Source organism: Telmatherina bonti, assembly GCF_933228915.1.
Source record: "Telmatherina bonti genome assembly, chromosome: 18".
NCBI classification, from domain to species: domain Eukaryota; kingdom Metazoa; phylum Chordata; class Actinopteri; order Atheriniformes; family Telmatherinidae; genus Telmatherina; species Telmatherina bonti.
In genome coordinates, this window is record NC_136616.1 from 22,815,532 (window position 1) to 22,834,418 (window position 18,887).

The 18,887-nt window shown below is 38.6% G+C and overlaps 1 protein-coding gene across 1 annotated transcript in view; it reads right to left on the minus strand.

Moving 5' to 3' along the window:
* Positions 1-18,887, minus strand: part of LOC306769484 (adhesion G protein-coupled receptor L3) — a gene marked incomplete at its 3' end in the record, with an annotated part of 146,393 nt that overhangs the window by 45,189 nt on the left and 82,317 nt on the right. The window contains exons 8-10 of the mRNA XM_079258100.1: positions 18,427-18,465; positions 6,541-6,724; positions 1,443-1,565 (exon numbers count right to left, since the gene is read on the minus strand). Coding sequence (XP_079114226.1) covers positions 1,443-1,565; positions 6,541-6,724; positions 18,427-18,465 — 346 coding nt within the window. The remainder of the gene's footprint in view (positions 1-1,442; positions 1,566-6,540; positions 6,725-18,426; positions 18,466-18,887) is intronic.

An 18,887-nucleotide genomic window follows, 5' to 3' on the forward strand; every position in this document is an offset into this window, starting at 1 on the left:
TTTGCGGACTTTTCTCTTCTTGGAACTATTACCTAATACATAATTGAGTGATGCAAGATTATTATTAACCTCAACCCAAGGAAAATTATCCAAAGAGCAAGACAAAAAAGTGAATAAATAAATAAAATGAAACAGTGTACACCGTCTTCACACTTTTAGACATTAAAATGAGACGTGAGGAGAATGTCCAAGAATCCATTTTGGTCTGATTCTCTTCATATAAGGGCAATATAGTGAGTTTTGTGCCATTTCAGTCATTCAGTTATTCATTTTCTGAAACCGCTCAATCTGATTAAGGGTGGCGAAGGGGGCTGGAGCCTTTCCCAGCAGTCTTCAGGTGAGAGGCAGAGTACACCCTGGACAGGTTGCCAGTCCATTGCAGGTTTTGTGTCATTGGTACAATTGTGTTTCCCAAAATTCTGATGGAAAAAACACCAGAAAGATGACCAAAAACAAACAAAAAAAAAAAACTTGAGGTAACCTCTGAGTAAAACTTTAGCTAAAATAAGAATTACACAATAAAATCGCCAAGAAAAAAAAAGAAGTTGAATGTCAAAGATTGCCACCATGCAGCTCAACATGAAGAAATCTTTCAACACATAAACAGCCACTTTAATTAAACCTTCCAAAAAACAAAGTGTCAAAAACCCCTCTGCTGCCACTCTCAAAGGTGGGAATTTTTTTTTCCAATGTATTTCCGCTTCTATTTCTCACTCATACTCACCCCCCTTTTTTTCTCCCTCCTGCCATCTCACTTTTTCGAGCACTGACATGGAAGAAAGTCCCATCCTGCTGTGACTGAGATCACTCACTCAGATCAAAAAAGAAAACAATTTGGGTGCTATAGCTGTATGTGGCAGGGAGGCATTTGCCACCCAGCTTTAATGATCCACCTGAGCATGGCTGGACATGGGCTTAGTCATCCAGCTGAGAGACGCCTGGAGCAGATAGAATCGATTCTGATTTGCATGAGCAGGCTATAAAGTCGAAAAACGGAGCAGCATCGCTCTTGAAGATAGCAATGCATTGTGTCTAACCACCTCATTTACAGTTTAAAGGCGTTGCTTGAATGTAACTAATTCTACAGCCGGAGCTTCATTTGAAGACTGTGAGAAGCTGAAACCACTTTATATGCAACAGTGGTTTTAGGGGGAAAATTGGAAGTTATTTACCATCATCTGTAATGAAATTTCCTCAGGAAAAAAAAAAAAAAAAAGACATTAACGCTTCATGTTATGATAAAAGTGGCTAAAAGAAAAAAAATTAATTAAAGACATTTTCTCAAGTAAAGCAACATTTTCTCTAATAGCTCTTCACATTTCAAGCATGCAGTTTCATCCTAACTGGGAATGAATAGCAACCCGGCCTGCGCGCAGTGAATGCTGATTCTTCACAGCAACTAAATAAGAACAATGGCAGATTCAAAAGGTGCAGCATCTCACCGTTTCTGCCGTGCTGCTTGAGCGTGTTCGCTGACAGGTGGATAGAGTTGCCTTGTCCTCCGTTTTGTGGGAACTTCAGATCAGGCAAATTCCCATCTGTGCTCATCCTCGCTACCTCCAGCTCTGCAAACACACAAACAGAAAAAACCATGGTCATCCCAACATTCAGGAGTCGATGCAGGGCGTCAGATTACTGCTGAAAACACTGAGGTGTATGTCTTTCATACATTGTTCCATGGATTTGGTAAAAACTGATTTATTAATGTTTTATACTAAAGTAACTTATTGTAACTTATTCATATTTTCATATCCCTACCAAAACCTGGCAAAACTTCATGACATTTGCATAACTGTTTTGGAAATAAAGGAAATTAAAAGAAATCTCTGATCAGTCAGAAAACAGAAAAAAAAATTAATCCAAAGGTGCCTTTGAATGTAACTGGGAAGCTAGCACGGGATCCTTTTAGTGTTGATTGGGCTTGCTTCCTACAAATGCCATCGGATCCCATGGGTATCTGGAAAGCTTGGAGGTTTGATGAGTCCCTTCTTTAGCAGTTTCTGCAGCATCTTCTGCTGTCCTGCTTGGGGGTGGCTGCTCCTATAGGATACTGCTGTTGACATATAGGGGTGGAACTGGTGTGCAGAAATGTTTAGGTAGGTGGAAAGTGTCAACGTTACATCCAAGCGGATGCTGGGATGGAGGCTTTCTTTGCACAACACTGCAAAACACAATGAGAAGTGCAGCCCACTTTACCTGTCAGTGGTTTTAACGGCAAAGTTGATCAGTGTAAGAATCTACATTCTGATGGTTAGCATATATAGCAGATGGCTTTCATTTTCACAGCATTTTCTTTTCTTGACTCTTTTTGAAGGAGTATTGAATGTACATATGACATCGCATACTCCTGAGCTTAAAAAGAAGAAGAAAAAAAAAAAAAGCCTTCATTTCAGCGAATCATTTTTCTCATTATGAGCAAAGACAGCAAGAGATACAAGTCGAAGATAAAGAGCAGCTTCTACAGCAGCTCAACAGCTGTTGTGTCTGAAGCAAGCTTCTAATTTATGGTTCAAAGATTTCAGTGTCGCACAGCAGAGGAAAATGAGCTGCTGATAGGACTCCAGCTGAAATAAGGAGCTCATTCCATCAAAGTTATTATGCTATGATACAATTCAATTTAATAAAGCAGTCTAGTGTGCTCTAATCTCAAGTACCGGTGACCTGTGTGAAGTCTTAGCATTCCTAAATGTCAGATTAACTCTCAAAGAACTGAAATGAATGCACGGATTCATGGCAGGGCTGAAATATCACGACGAAGTTGCAAGAATCAATGTCAAACAAGTAAATTTGACAAATTCAGTTGAGAGGTGTAAGTAAATTAGCAATGACATAGCACTTTTATGCTAGCTAAAGCTTTTGTTTATATCGGAAGTGCCCAAAGTCGGTTCTCGAGGACCACTGTCCTGCAGGTTTTCAATGTATCCATGTTCCAAAACCCTCAGCTTCCATCAAATGGATCCAACCTCCAATAAAGTTCTGCACAATGACTAATTAGTTTGAGTCAGGTGTATTAGAGCAGGGATACATGTGAAACCTGCAGTATTCTGGCCCTTGAGGACCAGAGCTGGACATCCCTGGTTTATATAAAATATTGTTTTTAATTAGCAGGTATTTGTCAGTAATGATGAAATTAACAAACTGGCACAGGAGGATCATTTTAGGCTTCAATCTAGACAGAATTTTAAAGAAACATTGTGAGGTTGCCAGCCGCTACTTGCAGTGATGAATGTGATCAGACTCACTTGGGCTCTGTAAAAATAATAAAAGCCACCAGCTGGAACGACTTAAGCTTTTAGCAATATTTGTCTTTATCTATTATAAAGCTGGTTTCTGTGAGAATTCCAAGCATATTTGTAAGATCCTTGCCTATCATTCAGCTTTTAAAGTTCATTCATCCAGATGTGCAACGTGGCACTGATTCATTCTTTTCCTGTTGAGGCTGCTTACTTTTGGTGTTCCTACAAAAAACACACTGACTATGTAAAAGTTAGATACTCTGTCATTTTCAGGCATAATTTTGTTGTGGACACAGATCGGTTATGAGTCTGAAGCCACCTGTTTTTAAGTCCAAGCTTAGTTAAGCTCTCAGCAAACAAAGACAAAGCTGCTTCCTTTGCAACCACTCTCTTTGAGCGACAAGTTAACCAGTTAGATCTAGTTTTACAGGATGGGAGGGCGTTAAAGAAGCATCCATTTCGGCAATGTAGAGCATAAGATAACTCATGATATTGAAGGTTAAAGCATTTAAACGTCAGTAAGAATGGATTCCAAAAGCATGCTTGCTGCTCCAACACACCACACTTACAAAGTGATAGGTCTTCATTTAACAAGTGAGATGTGCCACAATGTTTACTTGGGCTGTGAAAGTTTAAACATTGGTGCTGATCAGTGTACGAATGGCGCGTCACCATTGCTGGAGCTTCAGCCGACTCTGAGGCTGACTGGCAGATTAGCTTGAAGTGAACTCCCACAGCTTGACTCACAAGTTGATCAAGTATAACAAACAGAAACTTAATTAAACCTGATAACACAACCAGCTGATGTCACTGTGACACAGTGACTTTGATAAAGGTTAGTGCCAACAAAAAGCTGCTCAGAGGGCACATTTAATCCTTCCTTTGTAATTCTTCTCATACCATGGCTTCCCATAGTTTCTCTTTTTAAAAAAAAAAAAAATCTTTTGTATTAGTATTCTCTGGTGCTTTTCTTAAAGGCCAGGGGTTTTCTGAGACATTCCTATTCAACTTAGCTAAGACAATACCCCAGATACCGCGCCATTCCCTGGATTCCAAGCCCGACTCCTGAATAAAGGAAGCATTTTTCTTCTCCCTCTCCTTTCCCTGTGTGGCTTTGTAAAAAGAGCTTACAATGAGCTTTAGGGAATTTCTTTGATGCCATAGGAGTTGTTGGACCCATCGGCTATACCGTCAAAGCCGGTTTGAATAACGCGCTAATCGTCAGAAATCTGTTTGTAAGATTATTATGTGGAGAGTGAAGCACTCTCTCCTGCAGACAAAGCCCTAGCCGGGCACATGCACTGTAACATGTAAACACAAACGCAAGACACAACGGCTGAGAAAATATCCTTCCCTGAAGGGGAAGCAAATAGACCTTATTATCAGCTTGAACCCAAAATAGCAAGGATGCTTTCTAATGGTTTACGATTTGCTTGGAAACACACAAAACGGCTCACGTTGATACTGAGAGCATGTCACCTGTCAATGTGTCTGAAATAAACCTGCCTGTTACATGTAGCATCGAGCAAATAATCAGTCATTAGCTGCTGCACTGATTATCAATGGTATTAAAGCGCCCCAGTTTTCTCATTTACCGTTCCTGTGCTGCACCATGAAGGGCCGTAGACGGCAACTGGAAGAAAAAAAAAAAAAAAAAAAACCCTAGCAAACAGAGAGATAAGGCCTAGTAAACATGTCACTAGCACATAATTAACCAGGCTACCGCTATGTGCTATAAAATCGCAGCTGAGCTGTGCAGGCATCATCTTATTCCCCTCTCCAAAGGAGCCCAGAATCTCCTTAATACCCAGATGAATTGTGTGCCAGATACAATAAAACCCCTTTTTATTAATTCTCCTTACGCTTGCTTCCTTTTAAGTGAGTAGACCTATATTTTTAAGTTGCCATGGCAGCAGGAAGATAAAAAAAAACGTCTACATGTTGAGAGGAAGGGGTGATACATCATAACATTTTTTTTTTCTCTAATTCCGCCCTTCTCTACATGCACCATTTAATTTGGTTTCGTTTTGTGAATAGCTTACTTTAAATGATGAGACAATAAAATTTAAAATTTTAACAAGTGATTTTTTTTTTTCATTTTGGATTGCCTCACCAGGGAAAAACAGTAATGGTCCCACTTGACATTTACACACCGAATAATGAGCAATGATACCTGATCTGCTCAGCTAGCGGTTAATTCCGGGCTAATAAGTGACTGGAATTTAAACACAGTCGCATTCGATGATTGTCAATTTACTGCTGACTGCTAGCAGACATAAGCAGTCCTGCCAGGCTTAACCTCCAGCAGGAGAGAAGCATTACCCCAGTGACCTTCACACTTGATCCAGCGCCTCAAAAGCTCGGCTGTCAATAAAAAAGGCACCTGGGATCAATAGTTGCATAGTGAAATCTGTGAACCCCATACAAAAAGTAAAAGCAGTGACGACCGAAAGGTTTCAGAAAACACTCAAAATAAATGAGAATGTTTTGCATTTTCAATAATTTTAATTTATCTGATAATTGTCACAATGAAAAAGTGTGATAAGTGACAAAGCTGAATCTTTAAGATGCTACAAGCTGGTTTACGCATACAAAGACTGGAATTAAATGGTATTTCCCTTACTGCCTTTGTTTTCTCTTTAAAAAAGAAAGAAAAGCAGGTATTATGTCCCTTAAATGTGTTTGATTTCTTTTAAAATGTCAGTTTAAAATAAAAGTGCAGAGAGAGAGAAAAAAAAAAAAACTCAATTTGGAAAGCTTGTGCATACAAGATGAATTTGTGAATATTGCTACAAATCTGAGATCTGAGTCCATATCATACAGCAGTGTAAACATTTTTTGGGTGGATCCACTGAAAAAGACAAGTTTTAATGTTCAAAGAGCATTATTTTTCACATACTGCAACACACGGTGTCACTTTCAGTTAAAAATGCACAGTTTAAGACCCTGTCTTTTTTAACATGGCTCTGGTGCAATGGCTTGTCTACTCTAATTAAGTGATGGATTGGTCAAAATTGGTTGTAGGTGAGACCCTGGGTGCACATTATTCAAATGTGTTTCAAGATGATGACATTACATTTAGAAAAAATGGACAACAAAGAAAGCATTTCAGACAGTTGAGCAGTGTCTTCAGTGAGAGATCACACATCAGGGATTTGCAAATTTGCATTTTACATGCACAAAAAAAACTGTCCAACATACACAAGCAAAGTAGAACATTGAACCTTTTGAGATTTAAATAAACTGGGATGGTCAGAAAAAGCTGGCAAAAGACAACAAATCAAACATCTTTGGATATACTTACGGATGTTGTCAGTGTTCTCCTGCACAATGTCTGTCTTCAGCAGGTTATCGGCCAAGACGAAGGCCCCCTGTTCCACCGTGTCCAGCAGCATTGTAGCAGCCCTCAGCTGCTCCCCTGTGCTCAGATCCTTCCAAGCTGCTTGGGCCTGCGGTTGCAGCAAATTGTTGACCGTCTCCACCATAGCCTGGGGAGTCCAAATCATCCATTTTAGAGAGAGGAAACTAAGCTAGCATGGGAATCTGTTGATTTGCATGGCGAGTTGACAAATGGTATGAGTGAAGGGGGATCAAAGACAATTCAAAAACAAATCATACAATGCTTTGGGAAGAGCACAAGGAGGAAGCAAGAATTTTCCCTGATTTGTTATCCAACATCTTTTTTTTATTATCTATGTATATTAGGGCTGTGACAATATGCTTTCGTCCTGATTTGATTCGATTCAATATTTTGGGTGCCAATTTGATTTAAATTGCAATTCTCACAATTTTTTGATATGGCTGATGTTTGTAGATTAAAAAACAAAACAAATGCATAAAACTTTTTTTTTTTTTTTGCTTTTTCTTGATTTCAATGAGGAACAAACAACGCAGTAGCCAGATCATCATTTTACTGCTATAATGCCCAAGAAGACAAGTAAAAAGATCAATAAAAACAATGAAAATGGCAAAAAAAATTTATAGTGGATTAATTTTATTTATTTGAAAAAAATCTATTTTTTTAACAAAAAAAAAAAATTCATTTTAAAATTGTGAAGCAAAAAAATCCAGATTTTCTATTTTTCAATTCGATTTTCTCGTCCCTTATCTACATGTTTCATTTCTATTCTAAAGTCGCAGTTACAGAAACACCTGAACTTGCAATGGTACTGGTGATATTACTAGCCTGCTTTTCTATTGTTTAGTACAGGGGTGTCCAAAGTCAGACCTGAGGTCCTGCAGGTCCTGCAGGTTTTTGATGTATCCCTGTTCCAACACACCTGAGTTTGATTAAATGGATCCAACAGACAGTAAAGTTCTGCACAATGACTGATTCATTTGAGTCAGGTGTATTGAAGCAGGGATGCATGGAAAACCTGCAGGATTGTGGCCATCGAGGACCGCAGCTGGGCACCCCCTGGTTTAGTACAAGAATTAATCATGTAAATGAATCATAACCAATGTGTATAAAACTAGAGGCTAATTCTTGTATGACTTCAGGCTAGAGTATTTAATTGGGGTGATAAACTATCTTCCATGCAAACAGTCCCAGTACACAAATGCTTTGAAATAAACAGATAAATTAAAACAACAACTCTGGGACAGTCCAGCGGGTACAAAAGGTATTTGCTGGTAGCAGCTATCTGCAACTATTCAGTGAAGATCTCTTCTACATAATAATAATATTGACCAAGGCCTTCTTAAATCTTCCCACAATAATGCTGAAGCAAGTGTCCAAATAGGAAATAAATAAATAAATAAATAAAAGATACAAGACAAGATGAAAAATTAGGAACCATTAAAGATTTTAAAATGCCAATGGCAAGATTTATGAACAGGAAACGAATTGGTCAAGCAAGGTGAACGATTCCCACAACCAGCGCTCCAAAGAGCAATCTGAGCCTAGATGCCCCTGGATAAAGGGGGAGTAAAAGAAAAACTATGTTTAAGCCATTACAGTACAGCAGGTGGATAAATCTCCTTTTTCTAGAATTTTTTTTTTACACTCCTAATAATAGAAGCAGTTCCATGCTCTTAAAAAATAGAAGGTTTGAACTGTGATACTCCCAGCACAGCTCCTCAAATAATCCAACTATCAACTTAAAATACATAAAAAAGGTGTGTGCCACCCCACAAAATTCTCTCTGAACTAAACTCAAAAGGTTTTTTGATCAACTGATTATGAAAGGCAGCAGAGTTTTAGCATAACTCAACATGGGAATCGGCTAAATGCAGTAAGAGAAATCATGTGCTTGAAATGAATTCCTGATCAAAAAGAAAAAAAGGGGAAAAAAGACTGCAGATATTTTGCACAGTGCAAAATAGTCCCTGCTTATATTATAATATAAGGGTTTAAGTTGGTTTAAATAAGTTAAAAGGTAAGAGAAGGTGCGGGCTGATTGGAGTGAAGTCTCAGGTGAACCAGCTGGCATTTCCCCATTCTTAACATAACCTGTGCAGAGCGAGTCGCCCACACGCGCACTGCGAGTCTGACGCAAGAGTGAGAACACACCTCTGCACCTGCTAGCGCACAGGAAACATACATAACTTCGCCGGCTGTGCACCCTGAAACAGATGCATGTGTGCATGAAGTGTCAACCAACTTTGAGGTAATTATTCATTATCTGCAGCCAATCTCCAATCACACCTTTTGACATTCAGCTAGAGGCAGAGGTTGATTCGCTCTCAATTACGGAGCTCCTTTTCTTTAGGCACTGACATTTCTCCTTCCCTCCCCACTGCTTTGTTCACCACTTCAAAACTTTTTTACTCACTTTTTAAGAAGACTGAAATAATGGTTCTCAGTAGGTATTGATGGACTCGCAGAGGTGGTGTCGCACTTTTCTTTTTCTCATACAGAGATGTTCAGAAGAGGGAAAGGTGGAAGAATCACCCACACCAATGCCAGAGGGGTAACCACAGTGACTTCATAAGGTGACAATATGCAATGGAGAAACAATGGGAGGTAAACTTATCAAGGTAGAGAAAAAATGTGCATCAAATATGAATTCAGAATGAAGTTAGACTTTTAATGACTTTACAGGGAATATGATGTTGACACTCTGCTCATTATCTGGAAAAAAGCCAATGACCATATCACAAATGAAATAGGGATATTGAAGGCTAACTTAGCCTCTTCCAGTGAAAATGGGAGAGTTGTAACCAGTTTGAAAGGAAAATGTTTACTTAAGTGTTTGTATGATGAGACACTTCTCTCAACTTGATGGCAATCCAATCTACTCATCTCCATAATTCTTCATCCTCACAAGAAGGGATTTGTTATTGTTGCTGCACTTAAATTCAGACCAAGCATCTGTCTGAAACATTTTATACTTTTAATTTGTCATTTATGACCACTTCTTACAAAAAGTATGATGTATACAATATTATTCTACTGGAAAAAAAAGTATTTTGTTGCGACTATTCTGCAGCTCGATGTGGTTTGGTTACCTATATCTAGTGTAAGTAATTGCACTGCCGCTACACAACTAGTTTTCTGCTGGTTATTGGGTTTTATATTCTATTAATCTCTAAAGTGCCCCAAATGTTTTTAAAAACATCTCCAGGCTCACTTGCAAGACAATTCATACATCTTTTAATTCTGTCTACTAAATAATAAGCAACAACATACGTTCATCTTAGGTTTTCACATGGATAAAAACAAATGTATAATGGACAAAATGCTTTTCAATTTTGGTGCTTTGATTTTACGAGCTCTAAAAAAAAAACCCTGTTTAGTTTTATTTTTCCTAAATAGGTTTTTCATGCTAAGCTTACATACACATTTTTTTCATTTGATGTGGATGCTGCCTAAAATATAACCTCCAAGTTTTCACCTTTTTAGAAAAATGTGTATTTTGTGTTTAATTGTTTATTTTTTATTATTATTATCATTTTGCAAAGAGTATAATCCATGTCTGTCATCCATATCTGAATGAATAAAAAAAAAACAAAAACATCCAGATAGTACAATATGACATGGTGGACGTTAAATGTTGTGTTTTTCCATGAAGGTATCAGCCTCTTTCAATTCAAAATGATGAAGATGACAAATAAGGACTAAAAGGGGACTATTCTATTCAATAATATAACATACTACATTGAACCTTCCAATAGTCAAAAAAGAAGGAAAAAGGAAAATACGATCAAAAGAAGCAGGTATCAGACTTTTGTTTGCACTATTGAAGGGAATATCACCGTATCAACTCCTGCACAACCCTAAAAAGGAAAAGGGAATACAAATCATTGAAAATTAACAAAAAAAAAGTTTTATACAAAACAACAGAATTAAATATGTACTGTTCAGGTAATTTCCCTTTTTTTTTTTTTTTTTTTCTGGGGTTGAACATGAGTATTTTGGACCTTAGTATTTTTGTCACATCTTCATGCACCTAAAAGGTTAAACACTTGTGTTGAGCTAAGATGGAAATGCTAAAGTCTAGGTGGGTGAAGATGTCTGGTGGTTCAACTTCAGTGAAAAATATATCTTTCAGCTACATCAGCTGGCATTTTAGAATAACCAACCAGGCTCAAGTGTATGTTTGTCTCATGAAACACTCAAATCCGGAGCTGTGCTAGTGTGCATTTTTTTGTTTCCTCATGCAATGCAGCATCATCCATGTAACATTTATTCCCCATATTTTTGTGTATATTATTTTTGTAGGAAAGCTAACTGAAATCCAGACTTATTCTACTGAATTTTATGTGATGAATGTGCAAAAGCAGACATCCAACTTTTAGGTAGAAAAGCTGTAAAAAAGGGTGGGTTGGACTCAATAAACAATGCTAAGCTAAGCTGCGCAGGCAAACTGAAGTTGGGTGGTGCTGTTATCTGGATGCCATCTCTATAGATAACAGACAAAAATAGATAAAAGGATAAATGTAATAAAAAAGGAGAAATTTCTGTGAAAACGGGACATCAAAGTTATTAGCTTGAGCCACTGCTGGAATGATCCAGTTGAAACATGGACGACAACTGGCCATGAAAAGCTGCAGTGCACAGTCCATTTATACCGATGCAGGAAGAGAGGAAGGAAGGGAGAGGTGGACATTAGCGTGAGCTTGGCAAGAGTCCAAGCCAAGCCGTGGTGTGTGTGCCTCTATCTGTGCGCTGATTGATGAAATGAACTCTGGGTCTGGGAAATAGATTCTGGCTGAGGCTGATCTCCCTCTCTTCCCTTTCTGGCCAACTCTGTGCACTCACTTTTCATCCCTTCCCTTCTCTTCACTCCTAACCAGTTGCGTCTTCTTACCAACATTGAGGGGTGATCTCAAAATAAGAAAGGAAAAAAAAAGGACAACGCGGTGGAATATGTTGTTATTTAGCTGCCCTCGTCTATCTGACTACATATCTGTTGGCAGATGAAGCTGTTGCATCATTTCTGCCTTTCATTGCCCGTTTTATTTTACCTGCCGGCTAAATCCTCCGTCTTCTGTGAGGATCTGTAAAACCCTCTACTTTAATATTTCATGCATCCATCTCTCTCTAGTAAGTGGGTGGTTGTTTCTGAGGAGGTGGGTTTCTAAAGGATTACCTGTAGTATTTTCTTTTTTTTTTTTCCTTTTTTATTTGATAAAAACCTCTAGTTAGTCTGCATTCACCTCATCCTCAGAGAAAACCAAGCTTTTTATGGAAATATTTCTTTCAGATTTATTTAATTTTCATTTTCAATTTGTGAATTTATAATTTATGGAAGATTATTGTAAGATTTGTTTATAAGATTTGCCACATCTGCTATGGTCGAACACCTTCTCCAAGTCCACAAAGCACATGTAAACTGGTTGGGCAAACTCCCATGGCCCCTCCAGGACCCCAAAGAGGGTATAGAGCTGGTCCACTGTTCCCCGACTAGGACGAAAGCTACACTGCTCATTCTCAATCTGAGATTCGGCTACCTGACAGACCCTTGAATAGACCTTTCCAGGGAGGCTGAGGAGTGTTATGCCCCTGTTGGAGCACACCCTCCGGTCCCCCTTCTTGAATTGGGGGACCACCAACTCAGTCTGCCAGTCCAGTAGCACTGTCCCCGATGTCCATTCCTCCCAATCAACCTTCTTCAGGTCTCACTGTCATTGCCCACATGAGCACTGAAGTCAAGCAGAACAATGGAGTCCCCAGAGGGAGCGCCTTCCAACACACCCTCCGAGGACTTCAGAAAGGGTGGGTACTCTGAACTGCTGTTCGGTGCATAAGCACAGACAACAGTCAGGACCCGTCCCCCCACCCAGAGGCGGAGGGAAACTACCCTTTCATCCACCGGGGTAAACCCCAACGTGCAGGCACCAAGCTGGGGGCTGATGAGAATGCCCACACCCACTCAGCGCCTCTCACAGTGAGACCCTCTCGAGGGAACTGGTTCCAAAGCCCAAGCCACGGTTGAGGTGAGTCCGACTATATCTCGCCAGAACTGGTCAACCTCACACACAAGCTCCGCCTCCTTCCCCGCCAGAGAGTCGACGTTCTACGTCCTTAAAGCCAGGTTCCCCGCCTCTTTCTGCCGCCCAGCTCACATTGCACCCGACTTCCTGTTATCATGCTAAATAACCTTTTTTTTTTTTTTTTTTTTTAAATTCTATATGTGTCGTTATGCATCCCTCTGTCCTCAGTGACTTAGCAGTGGTCATGTATTGAATAGTTCATTGGCTTATGTAAATTAACGTATTTTACCAGAGGTCACAAGTCTTGCTGATGTTTATCATGTAGCCGTTTGTACTGATTTGCTTAAAGTTGTATTTTGTTGTTTTTTAACAAATCTCTTACTTTTTTAAAGTCATGTGTTGGGCTTTCATGTATTTTGTGGCCCTATAAACGGGGGTCATGACAGTGCAAACTCTACACGCTAAAACTTTTGAGTGAATGACCTGAATAAACGTCTCAAAAGACTGTAGGTCAGGGTCAGCTGTTACTAAACTTTGCTGTGTACAAGTTTAAAGATCACAGATGTAATATATCAGTGGAAAGCTAAGATTGTGGGGATTTGATTTGACTAAATCATTTTTGGTGATGTTGACCACAGTGGAGAGAGTTACTGCCAACAGACAATCAAAACCAAAACAACACTGATGCAGCTTATATATAAAGCTTCCAGATCATGTACTGATATTTTTCTGGCAAAAATGTGTCAAGACAAAAGCCAATAAGAAGCTGTGCAGAAAGGCCGAGCCCCTTGTCTGAAATGTGATCCATTAAAAAAACTGAAAATTAACTTTTTGATGATCAATGCATCAATAAAATATTGGAAATAAAGATATGCAACAGTTTCAGCCTCAACTAGAAGTTGGGTTTATTGCAAAAATGTACAAACTAGCAGCTGTTTGCAACACATAAATCAAACAATAACCACTTAAATAGCTCAACACAACTAATATCATGAGTGATTTCTCCAAATTCAACAGGAAATTCCACTTTCAATGATCATTACAGTCTCAAAACTGTTCAAGACCCTTGTAAACAGTCACTTGCAGCAGCAATGTCTATGAATTTGTATTGAGCCCATATAATATAAACATAAAACTCTTTTTGTGTTATTGTAGAAGTGGAACTAGGACTTTGTAGGGTGCAAGCTGTGATCTGACTTTGTTATTCCAGTTGTTGAGCAGCTGTAGGCTGTAATCATCTACAAGCATTTGCTTTCATAAGGCACCTAGAAATTAATTTTTTGTCTTGTTTTTATTTCTTCACTGACAATTAAAGTAAATCTGACAGTTTCGGGGGGAAAAAAAACCAAAACTTTATGCTTTTAGCTTTCAAAGATAAAAATCAAGGATTTATTCCACATCATTCAGTTTACTCTATGGATGGGTAAACATGTAGGTCACCAACATGTGACAAATGTTAATTTCATACTAAACACATCCTTCTAAGTTATTCCCAGACAGAATAAAAGCTTCGCTGCACCAGTGAAAGTTTGAACTAATAATTCCTTTTTGTTGACTATCACCTCTGTGTGCACAAAGACAGTGCTGGAACAAACCAAACCCTCTCACGCATTAATAGCACAATGCTGAACTGAAGGAGGGAGCGCTGAATAATCCTATCAGAACACTAACAAAAAGGGAAGTAACAAAGGAAGACAGACCGGGTTGTCAGGGGTTCATCCTGCAGAATAATTACCCAAAGCATGAGAAGAAAAGACAAGATGGAAAACCAGCCGTCTCCACACTTTGAGATCCAACATGCAACTTAAAAAAAAACACTGGATGTCACACGAGAAGAGCCAAAGTTAAGTCTAAAAGAAATCAAACTGAAAGGGAAAACTGTCTTCAAGGAGCTAGTAAAATCTTTATATCTTACTTAAACAGGAGTAATGAGGACTCTCGTGGTTTATTCAGCAGGAGAAGAAGAAAAAGAAAAACATGCATATGTGACATTAAACATGCCAACATCAGTGGAAGAGCAAAGGAATACCACCAGACACCAGATTTCAACCATGCACTGGAGAATTGTAAGTTTGAGTGTTTAAAAGAACATAAAGGCAACATACATTTATTTTATTCGTGAGAGTGCTAAACTCTGCCTGAAATTTACTTCCATTCTTACACTTTATGTGTTCAGAAAAACTCTTAAATCTTTTGAAATCCTTGTTTTGTTTTTTTTTCCTTTTATATGTTATATTATAAGGCATGTTTGTGAAATATGTGAGTGACTATTAAATTACACTCCTATACAGTATTTACTGTTGACAGATGTCATGCCAACATATCTATTTTGCTGGGATTTAAGCAGCAGAGCAACACAGAGAAAGTAAAATTGTTCACTTGTCCATCAGTAGACACAGCTTAGTGTTAAAAAACAGCTCACTATTTCTTTTTTTTTTTAAGCAAAAAAACATGTCATTGCACAAAGTTTAACAAAACTCAGAAATAGAATGACATTGAGTTAAAGCCCAGAATAAAGTGGACTCATTTCCTTTTCATTCAAGAGACCATTGTTTCATGTGAATCAATGGGGGTCAGATGTCTGGACCCAAAGGCAGGCACTTTGCAATTCCTGTTAGAACTACTGAAGTTTCTCTTTCCTGTCTGTCATAGTTTAATATTTAAAGAAAAACAGGAAAAGGTAAACTTTTAACCAGCCTGATCAGCATCCCAGACTATTCACACTGAAGCCTGCACTGCAGTCTAAATGAGGTTTCTGCTCACGACAAATGAGTTTATCTTCATCTTTTAATAAATGACCACCAGAAAAAAATTTTTAGCATCTCGTTACAGTGTTGAAAGTGGAGCCTCCCACGAGTTTCTTTAAGGTCAACGTGGGCTCCAACACTTCTCTGGTCAGTCTTTCATGTGAATGTGTTTTTTTTACTGAGGGTCAGAGTTTTGCATCTTCCTATGTGGAAAATTCACTTGGCTCCTACTGATATATATATATATATATATATATATATATATATATATATATATATATATATATATATATATATATATATATATATATATATATAAGTCTACATCAAACCACACATTTTGTCCTTGTTTTTAAAAAGAAATGGCTAAATGAGAGGTTCTTTGACTTTGCAGCAGCATGGATGGATATAATCACAGTAATTGGATGATCGTAATGTCACACGCTGTAACAAGCTGCCATCAATATGACCGAAAGGCATAGAAGGCAGGACGCCATTTTTATCATGTTAGTTCGAAATGAAAAGGCACAACAGAGAAACATTTCTGCAGGGGAAACACAGTTTATCATCATCCACTTTGTTGCTTTATCAAGGCCAGATCCTTATTCAGAGGGATTAAATTGACTATGATGTGCAGCAGATATGACTCTTGAGGAGTATTCCAAACCTTTGTTTTGCTTTGCACAAACTATCTGTAACTTTTTATGTCGCAGATTAAGATCTCAAGACAAAGTGTAATCAATTGTCTTTTATTTGTTCATGACATCTCAACTGGGAACAGAATAAAACCTTATTTGATATAGACATCAACCACAAGCCAAATAGCTCATCTTGGACCGTCCCTGTCTCTGCTTCCCTGCAACACCTGCAACTAGCACAATCTGCTTTTCCCCCCAAAGTGCTGTCACTGTCTGTTTTCAGCACTGTGTGTGTCCTCGGAGCAGGGGGATAGCAGAGGCAGGTGCATCTTTCATTTGCTTTGTATTCCTCTGCTAATCCCACTTATGTCTCCCACCAGGGTCCTGTTGGAGAAAACATTGCCCGATTTCCCTAATCAATGAAAGTCCCTCAAGGGCCAACGGCACGTGCCGCCGATGCCTGTGTTTACTTACGGCCACAGATGTTGCTTTGTCGAGTGAAAGCACTTCACTGTTGTTGGAATTTGTCAAGGCAGCAGAACGGAGCTGTGTGTACAGTCATGTGGTACTGTGGAGCGCAGCCGCAAAGTGCAGCGTATGTTACTAACGACACCCAACGGCCTGAGCAAAGCAACCGATATGAGGCTTGTGTTTGATTTTCTTTTAGGTTATTTAGCCACCATAATGGCTAAAGACTGAACTATCTGCCTCACTCTTGCATAGAGTCTGTAGTTTAGTTTTTATGAAAATCCAATCCAAACCGTTTTATTTATATAGCACATTTTAGAAACGTAAAGAGTTTTCAAAGTGCTGCACAGAATAAAACACAAACAATGTTACAATACTACAATACTAAAATAAAGTAGCAAGAGGATTCAGATTTGGAGAATGTTTATAAATGTGTTACATATCAGGTTGCTTTTCCATAAATGGAAAAACACTGAAATAGGATGCTGCAAGCTTTATTTACATAGAGCTTTTTATTTTGGCTCTTTTTCAAATTGTAACTATAAAATTCTTGAAATGCTGTCAACAGAGTTTGTTTTTGACGGGAGAAAAGGTTTTCCAGGTCCAAGAATCCCTGAATTTTATTCAAACAAAGTTAATAATGATAATGATGAACAGTGCAGTTAGTCCAATAAGTAGTCTGGTCATCTGCACTAACTCAGCCTGCCTTGGCCACCCCATTAAAAACTTCCTGGATACGCCCCTGTTCTCAGCATAAATGTTACATGAGATTTTCTCTTAAAATTTTTGTAAATGCAGATGGAAACTTTTCTCTTTATGAGTAGCAAAAAATTGGGCCATGAAGCAAAAAGCTTAGTACTTTAAATTAACGCATTACAGTCATTTAAACTGACTTAACAATGTTGAAATACTTTGTTTATTGATGGCTGCTTTTAATGTTAAAAACCATCTATTGATATTTTCAACATACGTGATAATGACTTCTTCCTTCTGGTCCTTCTCCTGCTTTTGTTGACAGTTTAAAGACAAAATTAAATGCTGAATATAGACACATATCACCTTAAACAACCTTGCACTCACAAAGCCTTCTGTATATATACAGGCACACACACACAAACATACTGGCATGCCAAAGTGCTTGAGCATAAATAAACTACTTTCTGACATGCCTCAGAGGAATTGAGGCAAAATACATATTGCTACAGAGCACACATAAAACAACATCTGGCTCTAATGTGCAGCTTAATTTAAGCCTTCTGCACAGCAGGCAGGGACGTCAGCTTCTCCCATATTTCTCTTTTCAAGGTAGAAATTATTCTGATGACAACTGAAATGTCACCCTTGGGATAGCAAAATCACTCAGCGGTCCGAGAAAAAGCTGAGAAAAGCGCGAGAATCCTCCGTAAATTGGGACAAATATGCATTATGCATCAGAGAGAATCATAACATAGCATGGCTTTGGCTGACTTAGTGGTTAGAAGTTGACTCGATGGTGTAATGAGGTCACTACTTTTTTGGCTCCTGAGCATTTGCTGATGAATGTGGGCTTGCCGTAAAACTATTTTTTAACTGATGCAATCCTGACAGTGCTGATGTGAGTTCGGAGACGTTTCTATAATGGGGGCGGGAGCTACTCGAGAGAAATCCACAATGGAAGAAAGGCATTAGAGAAACAGACTGTTTTAAGCTTCATGCTCAGGTTAAGGAGGAATATGTCATGGCACATGCATGCAGGGGGTAGCGATGGCATGAGATGTGGACTGTTAAATGTGACACTTTAATTTGGCCCATTGAGTTAGGCATTACTGCCTTTTGGGACAGCGTCTTTATGCGTCAGATCTAAAGCAGCTATTGCCACTTCAAAGGCCAAAGTTCACATTGGAGGGGGAAAATGAAACGGACATCAAAGCTGCTACGATGAAGACATGAAGCATGGGGAGGAAAATTTGATCCAAATACCTGAACATAAAACCGACACGAGCGCTCTCTCTTCTGCAGCTGCAATCCAAAGGAAATGCAAAGTAGAGTTAGAAGAACGTAAACACATCAAACAATTCCACTTGAGATATTTCTGCTTGAAGTACAAGCGTCAAAGTAATCAGTTTGACACTTTCTTTATGAAAGTTGCATAGGAAAAAAAAAAAAGCAGAATAAGAGTTCAAAAAGAAGGCGCAGGGATTTTCAATCACTTCTTGCAAAACTTTGTGTTGTGATTTTGATATTAAAATTGACAAAACTAAATGATTTCAAACTACCATCTTGAGATTTAGGCAGGGTACTGAAGGCGAATCAGACACATGCTAGTTCCTGTCTGTTCTTTATTAGGTCTTTGCATCTTTCACCAGTAACACCAGCCAAATTTAGCCAATGTGCCGAAATAAATGATTTTTTTTTTCTCACATTGGATGTGATAAACTTCT